The sequence below is a fragment of the Ailuropoda melanoleuca genome, chromosome 11 (assembly GCF_002007445.2).
Source record: "Ailuropoda melanoleuca isolate Jingjing chromosome 11, ASM200744v2, whole genome shotgun sequence".
Lineage (NCBI taxonomy): Eukaryota > Metazoa > Chordata > Mammalia > Carnivora > Ursidae > Ailuropoda > Ailuropoda melanoleuca.
Window position 1 is genome coordinate 109,023,187 of NC_048228.1, and position 19,492 is coordinate 109,042,678.

At 50.2% G+C, this 19,492-nt stretch overlaps 1 protein-coding gene across 1 annotated transcript in view; it reads right to left on the reverse strand.

Moving 5' to 3' along the window:
• Positions 1–4,629: 4,629 nt before the first annotated feature.
• Positions 4,630–19,492, reverse strand: part of CFAP99 (cilia and flagella associated protein 99) — a 40,189-nt gene continuing 25,326 nt past the window's right edge. Inside the window, 7 exon segments of the mRNA XM_019796745.2 lie at positions 4,630–4,785; positions 4,787–4,880; positions 6,380–6,585; positions 7,445–7,596; positions 7,780–7,921; positions 18,429–18,633; positions 19,242–19,330. Coding sequence (XP_019652304.2) covers positions 4,630–4,785; positions 4,787–4,880; positions 6,380–6,585; positions 7,445–7,596; positions 7,780–7,921; positions 18,429–18,633; positions 19,242–19,330 — 1,044 coding nt within the window.

A 19,492-nucleotide genomic window follows, 5' to 3' on the forward strand; every position in this document is an offset into this window, starting at 1 on the left:
AAAGGACTAGAAGGGAAGAGCAAGATCTCAGAAGAGGGCGCCTGGGTGGGGAGAAATAGGCTGGCATGCCCAGGAGACTGCAGGCTGCCCATTGTGCGAGGAGCAGAGTTGGAGAGCAGTGGCGGTGGGAGCAGGCAAGAGCCATATTGTGGAGGGACCAGATACCAGGTTGAGTCTGGATTATCCCGAGGGCGATGGGTGTGAGGAAAGGAAGGACTGAACCCCTGGGGGAGCACTCTGGCCCAGGACTAGTCCTAGGAAAAGGGCCATGGCCTGGGCCGAGGCCTGGAGCTATCTGGGGCACCTGGCATAATTCCGAAGGGTTAAGAGCGCGTGGGCTCTGGATCCTACCTGCCTGAGTGTGAATCCCAGCTCCATTGTTTAAGCAGGTCTCACCAGTCCCCTTACCTGGTATTTGGGGATGATAGTCCAGTACCTGCGTCAGAGGGGGAAGGTGGGGAGGTGGAGGACCCCACACAGAACAGCACAGGTGCATGCCAGGCTCTGAGAGGAGGCTGCAGATCAGAACCTCAGGAGAAAAGCGGGTGGTGGGTTCCTTGCGTTCAGCTGCCAGAGCTGGACTTGGACATGGATTTGGCAACAGAAAGCCTAGCTTGTCCCTCCTGTTCTGAGGAACCCAGATCCAGGCCATGGCCGTCACGACTGGTCCCGGGACACCCTCCCGGCAGTGAGAACGTCACTTGGAATACCTGGGTTGGACTTTTACTAACAGCGGGTCTTCAACCCAGAAGATTGAGTCATGTATGGAAATGAATAAGCAGATCAAAACCAGAGAGCATTCGTGGTTTCATGTTGCATTTATGAGCAGTCTCTGTGTTTGATACTTATGCAACCGTAAAAGAATTTGGCATGGCAGATAAATCTGATTCTGCATGAAATATGTTGACTATTGATTTTGATAGTGATTTTAAGTTGGAAGTTACAAGATATTAGTTTGTTATTGTAACTGGAATATTAAAGAATTTACAAATTTAAGAGAAATTAGACCTTTAATACATCTATAGGAATCCTTAGTTGATAAGACAAACAACAAAAATGCTAAAAAATAAGTTTAGATTCTACATGTATAAATGCAGTTTAAAATGTTAAAGGGGGGGTGCCTGGGGGGTGCAGTCGGTTAATCATTCAACTCTTGGTTTCAGCTCAGATTGTGATCTCACTGATGGTGGGGTCGAGCCCTGTGTCTGGCTCTGTGCTCACTGGGGAGTCGGCTTGCAATTCTCTCTCTCTCTATCCCCCGCCCCGTGCTTGCATGCTCCCTCCCTCTCTCTAAAATAAAATAAACCTCAAAAAAAAATGTTAAAGGGGATTTCAGCTTGTAAATGGAACCATACATGAAACAATAGTTATAGATTTAAAAAATAAGATTAATAATTTGAATTCCAGAATCTAAAGAAAAGCTAGGGTTTTCTACTTGTAACTTTTTTTTTTAAGATTTTATTTATTTCAGAGAGAGAGCAAGCATGAGAGCGTAAGCATGAGCAGGGGGAGGGGCAGAGGGATAAGAAGATTCCCTGCTGAGCAGAGAGACTCACGCATGGCTCCATCCCAGGACCCTGGGATCATGACATGAGCCGAAGGCAGCCGCTTACCGACTGAGCCACCCAGGCGCCCCTCTATTTGTAACTTTAATGTATCACATTAAAGATGTGATGTTGAGGGGCGCCTGGGTGGCTCAGTTGAGTGTCCAACCCTTGTTTTCAGCTCAGGTCATGGTCTCAGCTTTGTGACCTTCAAGTTCTTTCGGAACTTCATTTGACACTGAACTTGGGGTGTGAATATCCCTGGCTCCCTCACAGGTAATGCCTCTGGCCCTGAATGTTTCCAGCTCGGAGAAAAGCCTGGAACCTTGGTGCTTCCAAGTGCCACACAGCTAATGTCGACTCCTGGTATCACACCGGAACCTGAATCTCTGTGGATGAGGTCAGAGAATCTGCTTTTTAACTATTTGCAAAGAACCTCTACCCACGTGAGTTTCAGGTACTGTCCATGAGGGTCTTCTGGCTGCACTTAGGCAGAAAATACACTGAAGCAGAATGTCACTTCCTTGGTGGTCTGGAGAGCGATTTCTCGACGTCAGCTGGGCGTGGCTTCTCTTGGCTGGCCCTCTTTCCAGGGGCAGTTTGACTGTCTCTCAAAGGGCTCATGAAGGGGGCACCTGGGTGGCTCAGTCGGTTAAGTGTTCGACTCTTGGTTTAAGCTCAGGTCATGATCTCAGGGTCATGGGATCAGGCCCCATGTGTGGCTCCAGGCACTCCCCCCTCCCAAAATAAATTAAAATCTTTTTTAAAAAGGCTCTTACAAGTAGGGGGAAGCCTCAGTAAATGAAGGCCAGCTAGCTGCTGCTTCTAAACAAACCTCAAAGCTCAGTGCTTTGAACAAATACGCGTTTATTGCTGTTAATGAATCTACAAGTTAGTGGGGGCCGGGGGAGGGTTCTGGTCCTGGCTGGCCTCACATGCTGGGTTTTGCTGGTCTGTAGTATGGGTGAGGATGGCTTCTGCTGGGACAACTGGCTGACCTCATACAGTGTCTCATCCCAGCAGGCCACCCTGGACATGCTCACACTGGGGCTGGGCAGGGTTCCGAGAGAACAAGAGGGAGCTCCAAGGCCACATGAGGCCCAGCCCCAAAACTGGCACAAAGCCACTTTTGCTGCACCCTATTGGCCAACACGAGTAAGCCCAGATTCAAGGACTGAGTGAAAGAGACTGCCTCTTAATGGGAGGTCACAAGACAGAGGACCTGGATACTGGAGACGTTTTGCCATCAACCTAGAACACAAGGCCTGCCCTCAGGCCACCACCTCAGGGGATGGCCCAAGGCCTATTCCCACTCAGGTCTGTATGGAGCAGAAGGTCCAGGTAGTCTGAGCAGCTGCCCAGTTCAAGAGGGCAGTTAGGGACGTTGGTGTGCACTGCCAACCAGCACCATTGCCAATAGCACCAAGGCACAAATCGGTTGGGCCAGCACCTCTCCCCTCTGCTCCAGAAGCCAGTCCGAGAGGTGAAGGGCTGTTCTCCCCTCCTCTTGCCACAGTGCTTGCTTTGGGCACCAATTCAGACCTTCCTCCACCGCAGGAACTGGCTCCACAAAGCATGTTCAATTCAGCCCAGTGAGACTGGAGCAGATGTTCACACAAGACTTTGAGGACAGAGAACCCTCCAAAGAGAGCCGCCGGGGAGAGATGACCCTTCTTCCTCTGGATGTTTTGAGGCTGGAACTGCTACCAGCTTGGAGACCAAGCCCCTACATCAGGCATGTCCTGAAGCCCACCCTACCTTTGGGCTGCCAGTTATGGGAGTTAGTAATCCATCCTTCGAAACTCTCAGAGCTCCTGAGGGACTCTCTGGACAGGTCATCATCAGTGTATTTCCTTAACATCAAATGAAATGGGTTTGAATCACATATAACACGGGATACAAGAAATGTCACATTTGTTTCTTTAAATGAAATTTAATCTGCCCCCAGCTTTTTTGACAGGGAGGTGGGAAATTTCTCTATCAACCTGGAAAGTCCTGCATTTCTGACCCTGTTCAAAATATTGGGGGAGAACGCTGGTGTTCAATCTGCTGTCCCACCTCAGGATGCCCATCTTCCTGGTTGGAATGTGCCCTGGCGTCCAGCCTCCCCCTCTGAGGTGTCATCTCACCCACAGACCCAAGGAGGATGTCTGGTTTGGGGGCATCTCTCTCCTGGACATCTGTCTACCTGGCTGTTTCCAGCCCCTCCCCCATGGACTTGCACAGACTCTGCCCCTCCTGGGAGCTGCAGCCCCTTGTACTTTATTCGTGATTCTGCATTTCCACAACAGGTTTTAGCTCAGCCAGACTGTCCTCAAGGTCGTGCCTTCTCCAGCCTGGCGTTGGAACCAAAGGAATCAAGAGAATGAACGTGTCCTGCTCTGGACTCATGACCACTGGCTCCCGTCATGTTCCTTTGGCGTTGCTGGAGAAGGCTGGGTCATGCTCTAAAGTCATGCAGACTTAGCTTTGGCTCAAGGCTTTTGCGGCTGGTTACTTTACCTCTTTGAGGACTACTGGCTTCATCAGCAGAATGGGGGTAGGGGACGGTGCCTGTGTCCATGGGCCCCCTACCCCCCTATGGCCGTAGCGAGGTTTGCTCGAGATAAGTCATGAGATAGGCCATTTCCCAGTGGCTCGAGCATCCCGGCCACTTCACCCAAATTTACGCCACAACCACACAGGTTAATCCACCAGACTCCGGGCAGAGAGTGGGGATTCCAAGTTTTCTGGTGTAGAGGTGGCTCTGGGAGCTTTGAAGAGGGCCATGGCTAATGCCTTGCGCTGGGTCCTAGGAAGGGCTAGGATCTAGGCAAGGGTGGCCAGATCTAGCATATAAAATACAGGACACCCAGATACATTTGAATTGCAGATAAAAAGCGGATACTTTTTTTTAGCGCGTTTGTCCCACGCAATAACTGGGCGTCGTGCATCTTATCTGGCGACCCTGTTCAGGGCAGGTGAGGGCGTGGAACTGGGAGAAGGGATGGAGAGGGCGCGCGGCGGAGGAAGAAGAGGCGCACCCCGCGGGCCGCACGCTTTTCTGGGGCGGGATTCGCGGGGTCCGGGGCGCGCCCGCGCGGGCTCAGGCGGCCTCCAGGCGGCGCGCGTGCCCGCCGGCCGAGCCCTTCAGCAGCAGCGCCCGTAGCCGGCAGCTCCCAGAGCTCACCCATCGCTTAGAGCGCGCGGGTCGCGGCGCCGAAACCGGCTGCGAGACGGTGGGCCTGCTGCGGCGCTCGGCCGCCCCTCTCCTCGATCTTGCGCTGCAGCGCTAGCACGCGCGCGTCCGGGGACCGCATCCCTGGGGCCGCGGACTGGGCTTTCTTCTCCTCGCACCTGCGCGTTCGACAGGGCGGGCTGAGGGCGGCCCTAACCGTAGGTTCGTGGGAGTGCTTTAGGTGCAGGGGGGAGTCTCTCCAAGGACCGCTGGGGTGCCGTCGCCCCAGCGCCACTACCTTGTTGCTCATAACATTTTAAAAATGTACCCCATTGCTATTAGCCACGGAGGTATTTGAAGCAAAAAAATGAAAACCCTCTTTTATCTTGTGCTCTCCTTGCCACTCTCTTGCCTAGAGGTAACAGCTGCTAATACAGCTTTGCAAATCTCTATCATAGGAGACCATTTTTCCTTCCAAAATGAGGTCTCATTCTACAGACTGTTCCCTGATGGCTTTGGTTTAAGTGCACATCACGGCACCACCAGTCAGCCTGCCCACGAAAATGGTCCTAGTAATTTAATGCCATGAGGTCTGGCTGCTCGCAGAGGGCTCCCAGAGCTTTGTTAGCAGGTTTGGATCCTTGGAGACTCCCCGACACCAACCACAAGGCAGGTGGGGTCTGTCAGGCTGAGTCTGGAAGTGGTGAGGTCTCCCAGGTGCCTGCCACCTTAGGGACCTGCTGAGTGGCCAGCTAGCCTTGCCTGGACAGCCCCCACAGTTGTCATGGGGCCTCCTCAAATAGTAACCAGAGAGACAGTTGCTCAAGATCAATAGCGATGGATTTTGTGACTGTCCTCCCTTCTGTGCACCCCACCCCAGTTTCACACTTTCTCTGGAGCCCTGGGTGCCAGACCCTGAACCAGGCTATGCTATGACAGGCCTGGGTACCACCTGACCGGGGGGGGTGGGTGACACCAACCCGCGCCTGACCACACTGCCATGGGACAGACGAATGGGGCTGGAAAAGCCACCACAGTTTTCCCAAAACAAAAGGGGCACTTGTGCACAGGCTCTCCATTAAAAGAGAGGTCAAGTCGAGATGCCTGACAAATGCTCTGTGGGAATCTCAGCCAGGTTCCGGTTTAAAAAGAGAGAAAAAAAAAAAAACATTATAGCAAACAATCTTTTAAAACTTATAGCGAACAGTCTTGGGGCCCTAGAGAAACATGAATACGGAGAGGATATTTGGATGATGGGAATTTTTGTTGAATCTTTTAGTTCTGTAATTGTGCTGTGGTTATGCAGGACCGTGTCTTTTTTTCAGAAGATGCACACCACAGTGTTCAGGAGTGAAGAGTGTCTGATGCCTGCAACTACTTCCAGATGGTTCCTTAGGGACAGATAAGTCGATAGCTAGATGAAACACATGGCAAAGTTCGTACTCATGACCTACATGTGATCATTTTGCATCCAAGCCCTCGCTGCACGATTTTTTTCACCATTTTTGTATGTCTGAAAATAATCTAATAAAATAGTAGGGGTGGGAAGAGCTCTTGCAAGGAAACTGCAGGAGGGAAGCGTGTTGTTGCAGGGAAAACCCCCCCGGGGGGGAGGCAGAGGCAGGCTCGCTCCTTGCTCCCGCCGGAGGCCCCTCCCGCCGGGACCACTGGTACCGACCTCAAGGCTGCAGACCTCCCCATGGCTGCGCGGCACAGCGAGATCTGCTCCACCACATTCTGCAGTTCCTGGCTCCTGGCGCGCTTGCCCTGGATGATCTGGTCTCGCTTCTCTTCCTCCTCGCGCCGCTGGGTCTCCTTGAGCAGGGCCAGCCTCTCCCGAAGCTCCACCACAGACATTTCCCCTTCCAGGCCATACCCAGGGATCTGCAGGGTGATGGCGAGAGCCGAAGCTGGCTGTCAGGCCCATGCCCAGCCTGCACAGCCGTCTCCTGTGCCCTGACCTGTCGTCTGCACCAGCACTGGTGCCCCTCCCCCAAATTCCGTCAGTCCGGCCCCTGTGCCCAGGAGACCTCCTTGCCTCTGCTCAGTAGCACCTGTGTACCATGTGTCCCTTTCAGTCTCTCCAGCCTGGGCCCCTCTGTGATGATTGCACATCACAGCTGGGTGCCCTGTAGGCTCCTCTACTGTGGTAGGGCCCAAAAGGAGCTCACCGCTGTCTCCCCAAGCCAGGCCCCAGGGCCCTGGGAAGAGTGCCCTCTGGACTTCCCACATGCCCTGGGATCAGGACGGGTTCCCAGAGCAGCTGCCATGGCCCTTCCAGGCCTGCTCCCACCTCACCAGATGCCAGCCTGGCCTCTCCTGGTGCTTCTCACACAGGCTTCCAGGCACCAGTGTTCTCCTCTCAGCCTTTACGCATCCAGCCTTCGTGGACCTGCGCTCTCCCTACACTGCCCTTCCCACCTGGGCCTGGGGAGTCCTGGGACCTCCTTCGACAGGAAGCCTATCTTGTGAAGCCTACCGTGCCCACTCCCAGGGCCCCTGGCCTCTGGTCCCCAGAGGTCACAGAGGTTTCCCTACCAGGACTGCACTCTTGGGCCAGCCCTAGGCCTCCAGCATGGCAGGTGCCGCATCCACAGGTGGACGTGCCCCTCACGCCAAGTGGATCTGGGCTTGGGGCCAGACCTCCTTTGGTCTGGGTGGGAATCATGGACGCGCCCTCCCATGGCAGTGCCGGGCATGGCAAGACATGGGGAGGCTCCCCTAGGACGGGCTGTGTCCTTACCTGGGTCAGGTCCACGAGCTTGCCCTTGCGCGTGGGCTGTGTCTCCAGGGCTCGCAGTTGAGAGATGAGCTCACAGCGCCGCTTCTGCTCCTCCTTGGCTGCCTCTGCTCTGCGCTGCAGGAGCTCCCGGCTCTCGTCTATCACCTCCTGAACTTGGGGGCCAAGCAGGGTGCTGAGGAGGTCGGAGAGTGGCCTGCCCAACCCCAGCCTTCCCTTGAGGGCAGCTGGGCTCTTGCCAACCACAGTGGCTCCCTGGGGGCTGGAAGCCAGCCGGGACCTGAGCTGGGGGGAGCAGAGCTGGGCACGGCCTCATGGTATCCGACCCCCTGCCCTACCTATCTGCCTCCGGCCCTTCAGGAGCTTCATCTGTGCCAGCTTAACATTCTTCTGAACCTCCGTCACCTGCTCCACCAGCTCCTTCATGGACCTCTCCTCCTGGAGGCGCCTCTCAGCACACTGCTGCATCAGCTCAGCCGTCTGCTCAGACAACCGACCCACCATGGTCACGCTGGAGGGGTCCCCTGGAGCAGGCCTGTTTCCCCCGGTCTGCCCCAGCCCCAGGAGCAGCATGAGGTCTGGGGAGCCGAAGCAGCCCTTGACCCTGAGTCACCTTGGAACCTGGATCTAAGCTCATCAGCTCCTGGGCCTACTGGGGAAGTTTCACCTCATGTCCTGCCTTCCTTCACTGTGGTCCTGGGGAAACCAAGTCAGAGCCACTGGGTTTGCCCTGAAGCCCACCCACCCCTGGACTCCAGTTGAGAGAGGAGGCCGCTCATTGCTTTGAAGCCCTGCGGAGCACAGGACATGTCAGCCCCCTGGGCAGCCTCAGGCTCCTGTCACATGAGCCCCCAGGCAAGTGCTGCTGGTCACCCCGCTCTCTCCTCTCTCACGGTGCCTTGTTAGTGCAGAGTCTTAAACAATGGCAAGGGGGGGTGGTTTTGCCACTCGGACGCACGTGACTGGAACCCTCCCGTGTGTGCAGGTGCTTCTCGCTTCGTCCCCTCTGCACTGCCTTCATTTGCCTCGTAATGTGCTCTCCTGGATTGTAGCTGCCTTCTTTTTGTGGCTGCGTGTTTTGGGGACTATATCACAAAGCTTTCATCCATTCTACTGTGGATGGACATTCTGATCGCTTTTAGTTTGGTGCTATGGTGAACAATTCGGAGCACTCTTTTTAGTCCTCAAGACACGGCAATGCACACCGTGGAGTTCACAGCTCCCGTCACCGGCCCAGGGAGGTCACGGAGTAGCGAACCCCCCGCCCCGGCAGCCTGTGCAGCAGGGGGCTCAGTTTCATCTGCGTAGTGAGCGGGAATCAGCCTGCAGGCAGCTCGGACTGCAGGTTTAGAGACGGGGCCCAAAGTAATCCTCTGTAAAACAGCCTGCTGGTGCGCATCGAAAATGGCTCTTGACCATCCCTTTCGATTTATACCATAAAGTAAGGAAGTGCTCGCACAACAGAAGAACAGAGGGCGGTCAGAGTGACACAGGAGCCCACCTGAAAGAGCTCCCAAAAGCCAAAGCCTGCAACAAAATAAACACCATCCTGTTGGGTTGCAACAGAAAGCACAAGACAAATAGGCATGAACCCCGCTGAAAGAAGAGGATGATTGAAGAAGTAAGTAAGTGAGGGAGAAGAGAGGAGTCCTCCGTGCAGAAGAATTCTCAGTAGGCGCCCACTCTTTGAGTGTGGGCTTTGCTTAGAGACCCCCTTCCATGGAGTACTGAACGGTGTGGGGAGATGATGGCAGTGGAGAGACCTGGCAGGCACAACCTTGGCCAGGGGACCAAGGTCAACATCACAGTGATGAGTCTGTTGAATGCAGATGCCCTTGAGAGGGTGTGATGAGAAGAGCACTTTGCCTCTGCACCCTTCCTCCCAAAACCAACACCCCCAGTCTAACCATGAGAAGAACATAAGACTTGTTCCCAACCAGGGGCATTCTACAGGATACCTGACCAGCTTCTCCAAACTGTCATGGTCATCAAAAACAAGGAAAGTCTGAGAAACTGTCACAGCCAAGGAGAGTCTGAGACATGACCTTTAAATGTAATGTGGGATCCTGGGACAGGAAAAGGGCATTTGTGGGAAAAAAACGAACTGAAATCCTAATGAAGCATGGAGTTTAGTGAAGAGTCATGTACCAATGTTGGCTACTTAGCTGTGACAAATATCCCATGGTGTAGTGGGCCAGTGTGTCCCCCCCAAATTCACATCTACCTGGAACCTCAGAATGTGATCTCATGTCCAATTAGTTGAGGATCTCAAGATGAAATCATCCTGGATTAGGGTGGGCCCTAAATCCGATGACAGGTGTTCCTAAGAAGAGGAGAGGACACAGACGTGGACACGTGACACGTGACCGTGTGAGTGAAGATGAAGGCAGAGACTGGGGTGAGACCGTCACACACCACGGAGTTCTTGGGGTCACCGACAGCTGGAAGGATCCTCCCCGGGGAGCTTAGCAGACAGTATGGCCCCGCTGCCACCTTCCTTGACCTTGGACCTGAGCCCTCTGGGCCATGGTGCTTCGCTGTGGCAGCCCTGGGGACCGTGTGTGGAGCTGGAAAACGGCACCGGCAGGACGGCTGGGTGGGAGGACACAGGAACGCTCTGCACTGTCTTTGCAACTTTTCTGTAACTCTTAAAACTGTTCCAAAATAAAAAGCGTATTTTTAAAAGTACTTTTGAAAACTTGGTAGTAAGTGGGAAAATGTTCATGTGGAAGTATGAGATGAGAACAGGTGGGTTACCAAAATCTGCAAGGAGTCTTATCTCACATGAGTAAACTACAAAGACTGAATGAACCATGGGCGAGGAGGCCTGCCCTGTAGGGTCCCCAGGCCCCCAGCCCGGCCACAGCTCGGGGACAGCACAGACACAGCTCGGAGGGAGGGGAAGAGGCAGCATCTGCGACAAGGGGGTGGGTGGCGCAGGACCAAGGACAAGGCCGAAGCTGGGGAGGAAGACACACAGGACTTGGGGCACCTCGGTGACTCAGTCAGTTAAGCATCTGACTTCGGCTTAGGTCATGATCCCAGGATTCTGGGATCGAGCCCCATGTCGGGCTCCCTGATCAGCAGGGAGTCTGCTTCTTCCTCTGCCCCTAGCCCTCCCCTGTCTTGTGCGCATTCTATCTCAAATAAATCAATAAAATCTTAAAAAAAAAAAAAAAAGACACAGCAGACTTCAAGTGCCATCTCTGTGTGGACCAGCTCTGCTACTGCAGGCCCTGCCAGCATCTTTGCCGGTGAGTGAGCACAGGCGTACCCATCTCCCCAGGCCCTCCAGAGAGGTGCAGAGGGCAGGGTGGCAGGAAGGGCTCCTGTGGGCCAGGCCGTAGCAGTGGAACCGCTGACTGGCTGAGGCAAAAGTTACAGTTAATGCTGTAAGAGTCATTATCCAACATGAACCATACGAGAGAAATTAAAATCCCTTTCTCTTCAAATATTTAATGCCATCTAATCTGCCTAATTTATTTGTATGAAACATATTAGTCACATAAATGCATGTAACTGGACATTCCAGGATGGGGAAGGAAGCCAAATGGGTTGGAAGCATCAGAGGAGGCCACGTGGCAGCCTGCCTTCCACCCCCACCCAGCAGTAACCAGAGTGGTGTCATCAGAGGGCTAGTGGAAAGTGAGGACCTGAGTGGTATGGAGACCACTCCTGACATGCTTGCCATGTGATAGTGGGGGCCAAATGGGGAGCAGGTATAAGGTACTCCCGCCTTTGCTAGTCAGTGAGGTATCAGTGCAGGTCTAGCCAGAGCTCTTGCAAAGAAGTAATGAGGAAGCCCCCACGTAGAGATCAACAGAGGCCAACTGGGGAGCCTGGATTGCTAGGTCCACCTGAAAGTAATATGGCAGCTCCCCATCTTCCCCTGCCAGTGTGAGAGGGAGCCAGCCAAGACAAGGGTTTAAATAAGATCCAGAGTCCCATAATATCTAAATGTTTGGGTTTCAGTAAAAAAAAAAAGTGACTCATCATACCAAAGGCCAGGATGATGTCAAACAGAATGAAGACAGGCAATAAATGCTAAGACTGAGATGATAAAGATGATAGACTTAACAAAGATTTTTAAAGAAGCCATCATAAAAATGCTTCAATGGCAATTATGAACATGTTTGAGACAAATGAAAAAAAAATAGTTTCAGCAAAGAAATAAAGGCTTAGCAAAGAAATAGAAGACATAAAGAAGAAACAAATGGAAATTTTAGAACTGAGAACCATAATAGATGAAATAGAAAATTCATTGGATAGCTTCACTGGCAGATGGAGGGACGGAGTAAAGAATCTGTGAACTTGAAGGTAGAACAGTGGAGAGAAATCACCCAATCTGAACGAAACAGAGAAAAGAGACACAATGAGCAAAACCTCAAGGACCTGTGGGACAATCAAAAACATCTATCACTCCTGTCATCAGAGTCCCAGGAAAGGGGAAACAAGATGAAGAGGAAAAAGTACTTCAAAAAGTAATGGCCGAAACTTCCCAAATTTGGCAAAAGACATAAGCCTAGAGGTGCAAGAAGCTCAGTGAACCCCAAAGATGCCCATGCTGAGACGTATTGTATTTAAATTTCTGAAAACTTAAGGCAAAGAAAAAGTCTTGAAAACAGCCAGAGAAAAACAACATGTTACTTATAAGGGAGAAACCATGTGAATGACAATGGATTTCTCATCAGAAACCACGGAGGCCAGAGGAAGACGCACGGTATTTTTCAGGAGCTGAGTAAAAGAATTGTCAAACCCACAATACCATGCCCAGCAAAAATATTCTTCAGGAAAGAAAGAAACAAAGACAACCTCAGATGAAGGAAAACTAAGTATTTGTTGTCAGCAGACCTGCCCTAAAATCACAGCTAAAGAAAGTTCTCAAGACAGAAAGTGGTAAGAGAAGGGACCTTGGGATGTCAGAAGGGAAGACAGAACATGAGAAACAAAAATGTGGGAAACACGACAGACTTTCCTTCTCCTCTGTAGGCTTCTAAATTATGTCTGATGATAGAAGCAAAAATTATGACACTGTCTGGTGTGGCTCTAAATGTGTGTAGAGGAAATATTTAAGACAATTCTGTCATGACTCTGGGAAGGAAATGGGACTTGGGAGGTGAGGTTTCTAGACCTTACTCAAATTGTTAAAATGACAATGTTTGGGACTCCTGGGTGGCTCAGTCAGTTAACCGTCTGCCTTTGGCTCAGATCATGATCCCAAGGTCTTGGGATCGAGTCCCACATTGGGCTCCTTGCTCAGCAGGGAGTCTATTTCTCCCTCTGCCTGCTGCTCCCCCTGCTTGTGCTCTCTCTCTCTCTGACAAATAAATAAAATATTTTAAAAAACAAATAAAATGACAACATTTGCAGGTGGTGATAAGTTATGTATGCATAATGTAATACTTAGAGCAATGACTAAAAAAGCTATATTAAGAGATACACTATACATAAAGTGAAATTTAAAAAGAGGAGCAAAAAAAAGTAAAAAAAATAAAAAATAAAAAGATAAGCAAATAACCCATAGGAAGGCAAGAAAAAGAAAACAGAGAAACAAAAATAGGACAATCAGAAAAAAAACGCTGGCAGTCTTAAATCCTAACATATCAATAATTACATTAAACACAACTGGTCCAGATATGCCAATAGTAGATATTGGCAGAGGGGATTAAAAAACATGACTGAACTGTGTGATGTCTACAAGAAACTCATTTCAATTATAATGATATAGGCAGATTGAAAGTACAAGGATGGAAGAGAGGTCACACCAACATTCATTCAAGGAAGCAGGACTAGCTGTTAACACAAGATAAATTCAACTTCAGAGCAAAGGAAATTACCAGGCAGAGAGGGATACTATATAATCATAATAAAAGGGTCAACTACCAAGAGCACACGGCCATTGTAAAGGTATGTGCATCAGACAACAGAGCTGTAAAATGTGTGAAGCAAAAACCGATGTAACTGAGAGGAGAAAAAGACACCTTCACAAGCACGGGTGAACACTTCCACCCTCTTTCTCCAACAACCGATAGGCAACTAGATGCGGAGTTAGCGAGGATACCGAAGATCTCAATAGCTCTCAACCAGCAGGAGTGGCCAACCTCTACAGAACACACAGCGGCAGCGGTACACACATTCCTTTCCGGCAGCACGGGACATAGAGCACGATAGACAACATCTGGGCCGCGAACCAAACTCAGCAAACCTGAAAGAATTGAAATCATACAGAGTGTGTTCAACAACCACAATGGAATCAAAGTAGAAATCAGAGACAGAAAGGTAACAGGAACATCTCCACACGCTTGGAAACTAAACAACCCACTTCTAAGTAGTCCATGGGTCAAAGAGAAAAATCTCAAGAAAAATGAAAAAAATACATTGAATTGAATGAAAGTGAAATACAGTATATCAAAATTTGTGGGACACAGCTAACACAGCAAATAAAGGGAAATGAGTAACACTGAATGCTCACAATAGAAAAGCAGAGAAGTCTCATACCAGTAATCTAAGCTCCCATCTCAAGAACCTAGGAGAGGGGCGCCTGGGTAGCGCAGTCATTAAGCGTCTGTGTTTGGCTCAGGGCGTGATCCCAGCGTTCTGGGATCGAGTCCCACATTGGGCTCCTCCGCTGGGAGCCTGCTTCTTCCTCTCCCACTCCCCCTGCTTGTGTTCCCTCTCTCACTGGCTGTCTGTCACATAAATAAATAAAATCTTTAAAAAAAAAAAAAAGAACCTAGGAGAAGAAGAGCAAAATAAACTGAAAACAAGTAGAATGAAGAAAATAATGAAGAGCAGAGATCAATGACATTGAAAACAGTAAAACAATAAAGAAAAATCAATAAAACAAAAAGCTGGTTCTTTGAAAAGATTGATGAAATTGACAAATCTCTAAGACTTGCAGAAGAAAAGTAAAAAGGCACAAACCTACCAACATCAAGAATGAAAGACGTTATATCACTATAGACCCTACAGACACTTAAAAAAAAAAAAAGGATGCTAAAAGGACATTATAAACAACTCTGCATGCATAAATCTGACAACTTAGTGAAACGGGCAAATTCCTTAAAAAAAACACAAATGATCACAACTCACCCATTATGAAGCAGATCATTTGAATAGCCTTATAACTTTTATGGAAGCTTTCAAAAAATAAATCTCCAGGCTTAGATGATTTTGCTAGAGAATTTTGCAAAATGTTGAAAGAATTAACACGAATTCTATACAATCTCCCCCAGAAAATAAAAGAGGAGAGAACCTCCAAATTCATTTTATGAAACTGGTATGACCCTTATACTGAGGCCAGACAAAGGAAGTACAAGGAAGAAAACCACAGATTAACATCCCGCATGAAACTATATGCAGAAACACTTGAACAAAATCAAAATAGTAGCAAGTAGAATCAGCATATGTAAAAAGAATTATATACCATAGCCAAAGTGGGGTTTACGGTAGAGATAAGCTGGTTCAATATTTGAAACTCCATCATGTGGTGAAGAAATTCATCACTTTGTCACAAATTTACTATATTCAGAGCCCAACGAAGAAAAGTCACATGATCACATCCATTGATGCAGAAACCATTTGATGAAATTCAACGCCTTTTCATAATGAAAACTTGTGGAACTTCACCAACTTGATGGAGAGTACATCCACAAAAACTTACATCCAACATCAGTACTTAACAGTGAAAGACGGATTTCCCCTGATATTATGAACTAGGCACAAATGTATACTCTCATTCTTACCCAACACAGGCCTGGAAGTTCTAGCCAGAAGAGCAAAAGATATGAATGCAGGGCAGAAATAAAGAAATTAACTTCTTTACAGATGATGTGATTGTCTACATAGAAAATCCTAAGGAATCTACGACAAAACTCTTTGTTTGTCCTAGAAAAATAATAAGGGAGTTCAGCAAGGTCACAAAATATAATACACAAAAGTCAATTACATTTTGATGTATCAGCATTGAACACATGGATACCAGAATTAAAAATCCAATACCACTTACAATTACTCAAAAAAAAAATAAAAGAAATACTTAGGTACAAATCTAACTGAACATGTACAGGACTTGGATACTAAAAACTATACAACCCAGATGAAAGAAGTAAAAGATTTAAATAAATGGAGAGACATAGTGCATTCATGGATTGGAAGACTCAAATGGATTCAGATCTCAGACCGTGTACAAGAATAATCTTTGAGTGGATTTGAGATCTGGATGTAAAAATGAAACACAAATACTAGAGAACACATGGGCCAAATTGCTCTCTAACATGGGTACGGGAAAAACCTTTCTTTTGCTCTTCAGAATGTGGACAAAATAAAAGGAAAGCTTGGTAAGTTTGCACCACAAAACACATCACAAGCAAAGCCGAGTGACCAACTGGAGGAAATTGTCTACAATATATCATAAAGAGTTACTTTCCCTAATGTGTAAAGAACTCTTAAAAATGAAAGAAATGAAGGCTAAGAGCTCATTGGAAAGTGCTGACGGACCTTTGGCACCAAGACCACTCAGCGGGGGGGGGGGGACCATGTCTTCAACAAGTGGTGCTGGGAAAACTGGACCCCTACCTCACACCACACACAAAAATCAATTCAGAGTGGACTAAAGACTTGAACATAAGACCTGACATCACAAACTCCTAGAAGAAAACAGGAGAAAAGCTCCCTCATATCGGCCTTAGCAATTTTTTTTTTGGAGGGGGGATTTGACATCAAAAGCACAGGCAATAAGAACAAAAATGAACTATTGGGGCTACATCAAACTAAAAGGTTTCAGCACAGCACAACCAACCAAATGAAAAGGCTGCCTATGGAAAGGGAGAAAGCATTTGCAAACCGTATATCCAATAAGGGGTTAACATCCAAAATACACAAGATACTCAGACAACTCAATACCAAAAAAAGGCAAATACCCTGACCAAAAAATGGGCAAAGAACGTGAACATTTTCCCAAAGATGATAAACAAATGGCCAAGGTGTATATGAAAAGATGCTCATCGTTACTTATTATCGGAGAAAAGCAAATCAAAATGACGATGAGCTATCACCTTGCACCTGTTAGGATGGCTGTCACAACACAGTCAAAAGCCAGCAAGTGTTGGTGAGAATGTGGAGAAAAGGGGGCTTTCAGGCACTCTTGGTGGGAGTGTGAATTGGTACAGCCATTATGGAAAAGAGTGTTTTAATTTTTCCTCAAAAATTTAAAAATAGAATTGCCAGTTATTTTTAAAAAAGATTTTATTTATTTGAGAGAGAGAGAGAGTCAGTGGGAGGGAGAGAGACTCTGAAGCAGACCCCACACTGAGAGCAGAGCCCAACGTGGGGCTCATCTCACAATGCTGACATCGTGACCTGGGCTGAAATCAAGAGTCGGACACTCAGCCGACTGAGCCAGCCAGGCGCGCCTGTCACATCACACACCTTAAACGTACAGGAGTCTGACTCGTCAGACATGCCTCAGTAAAGCCGTGAAAAACTGGACAAAAGCCATGAAGAGACAGTTCACAGAAGAAGTCACGGAAATGGGTCTTAAATACATGAAAACACGCTCAGCCCCACACCCAACAAATGACAGGTTTGTCAGCACTGTGCCGAGATGCCGCGTCGCGCCCACAGGCTCGGCGCAAATCTCCGAATTCAGGGCAGTGCACCCTGCCGGGGGTCCCGGGGGCCCAGCCCCTTGCATGGCACCTGTGGAAGGTGACGCGGCATCTCCGATGAGACCGCGTGCCCTGGACAACGTGGACAGGGCAACACAGCAAAAGCCCTGCGTTTCGTGCCTTTCTGACTTGGCAACAGCCCCTCCAGGAGTCCGCCGTGAGAGTGTCCTGCCCCTGAGGCCAGAAGCTGCACGGCGTCATTCACGCAGATGCTGCACCGACATCGGCATCATGTGTGAGGAAAGAGGGAAGCAGGAAGTGTGTGTGAGCAAGTGTGCACAGTTGCTTCGAACGAAAGACAGAAAAGATCGTCCAGAAATTAATGGAAATAAGAGCTGAGGTGGGTACGTGGGAGTGGGCTCCCAAGAAGGACGCTTCTCTGAGTCTGTTGTTCATATTGTTTTGACTTTCTTTTTGTAAAAAAGGAAAATAAAAGGGAAGGAAGAATAAACCCTAACATCTAATAGAAATAGACACAAACATGGGGCGCCTGGGTGGCACAGCGGTTAAGCGTCTGCCTTCAGCTCAGGGCGTGATCCCGGCGTTATGGGATCGAGCCCCGCGTCAGGCTCCTCAGCTATGAGCCTGCTTCTTCCTCTCCCACTCCCCCTGCTTGTGTTCCCTCTCTCGCTGGCTGTCTCTATCTCTGTCTAATAAATAAATAAAAAATCTTTAAAAAAAAAAAGAAAGAAATAGACACAAACAAGTTTATGAAAAAGGCTTTCAGGTGACCGCAGGTCCTCAGAAGCACACGTCTGAGGATGGACAGGGCTGCAGTTGGGCTGCAGAGCCCTGGCCACTTGCAGGCCCTCCGCAAGGAACAGGCTTTCAGGGAAACACAGGTTGGGGGCCCCCACCTGGGCCACCTGTCCTAGGAGGAGGACGAACCCAGAAAGATATGTCTGCAGCCTCTGAAGTGGTAACATGGATGCCCAGAGACCCTCCTATGGAAGAGGATACCAGATGCAAACCTGCCACGTGTTGGCTTTCCAGACGTTTCTGCCAGACCTTCAGGTCTTTCTTCATGTGTGGATGTGTGGGCCAGCTGACTCTGCTGGTGAGGGTGGGGGCAGTGTGGACCAGAAGTGCTGGCCAGACTGTCCACTCAGAGAGCTTCCGGAACCCCCACCTGTCACGGTGGGAGAGAAACCACACCCACGCTAGGGGTCTTGGGAGAAAATGACCCAGGGTAAGCCTGCAGACTAACCACCACAGGAGCGGCCAGGCCCATGACCCTCGACAGCCCCACAGCTTCTAGGGATCAGACAGGCCCGCCGGCCGGCCCCCAGGCCCCAGCTGCTCCCACAAGGCTGCATCACCTCCTCCTTCTTCTGGTCGGCCTTCTGCTTGTTCTCCTGTGTAAGGTGCTGCCGGGCCAGGATGGCCTCTTCGCGGCTCAGCTTCCCCTGCAGCCTCCGGCACTCGCCGGCCGTCAGCTCCTCTTCCCGGTCCTTCGCCTGCATCTTCTTCTGCCACTCAAGGAACTCAGAGAAGTCCCCGGCCCCATCCACAAGCTTATCCACCCTGGGGAAAGGGGGGAAGAGGCGGGGCTTGGGTTATCCCCAGGTCAGGGTCTGTGCTGGCCACCGGGGCGCCACAGGTTCCCCTGGGGGCAGTGACCCTCACAGGCGTGGAGCACTCTTCACCCAGCACCAGCCACATCACCCACCCACCCACCCCGTCCACCGTCCACCTGTCCCTGTCCTGTCATCCAGCCTTTGGCCACTCGTTCGTCTGCTCACCCGTCTGTCCAGCAGCCATCCCTGTGGCCACTCATCTCTCCTCTCACCCATCTGGGCAGCACCCAAACTCCCACCCACAGCTCAGGTCATGGGGTAAGCACAGGGGTCTGCCATGCTGGTGGTCTGCGGGGGAAGGGGGACATGAGCAAAGGTCTGAAAAGAAGGTGACCCCTGAGAGAGGTTTGGGCTGGGCTTTCTGCTCAGTCCCCTTCCATCCCATCCATTTCCTTCACTGAGCCGGGGTCACCTTCCTTGGATACAGCTGTGACCCCAACACTGGCCTGCTTGCAGACCCACCAAAGCACCACAGCTACCAGGCCCCTCTTCTCCCAGAAGAGCCATGCCCTGCGCCCCCTCCTCTGAAGGGGGGTGAGGAGCAGCCGCCCCCACCTCTGCAGCTCTTTCTCCACCTGCCGCTGGTATAAGGACCCTTCTCGGAGGATGGCAGCAGTGTTCAGCTTGACCGGCACTTCATTGGGCTGCAGGGGAGAGGAGGGTGAGGCAGACTCAGGGCAGCAAGTGCCCCCTTGCCCTCCATACTTGGCCTTGCCTCCAGCTCTAGCCATCTGAGCCCCTGGGCACGGAGCAGGCCAGGAGGTGGGTGTCCAGGGACAGGGGACAGGCACCCATGCCCAACCGGA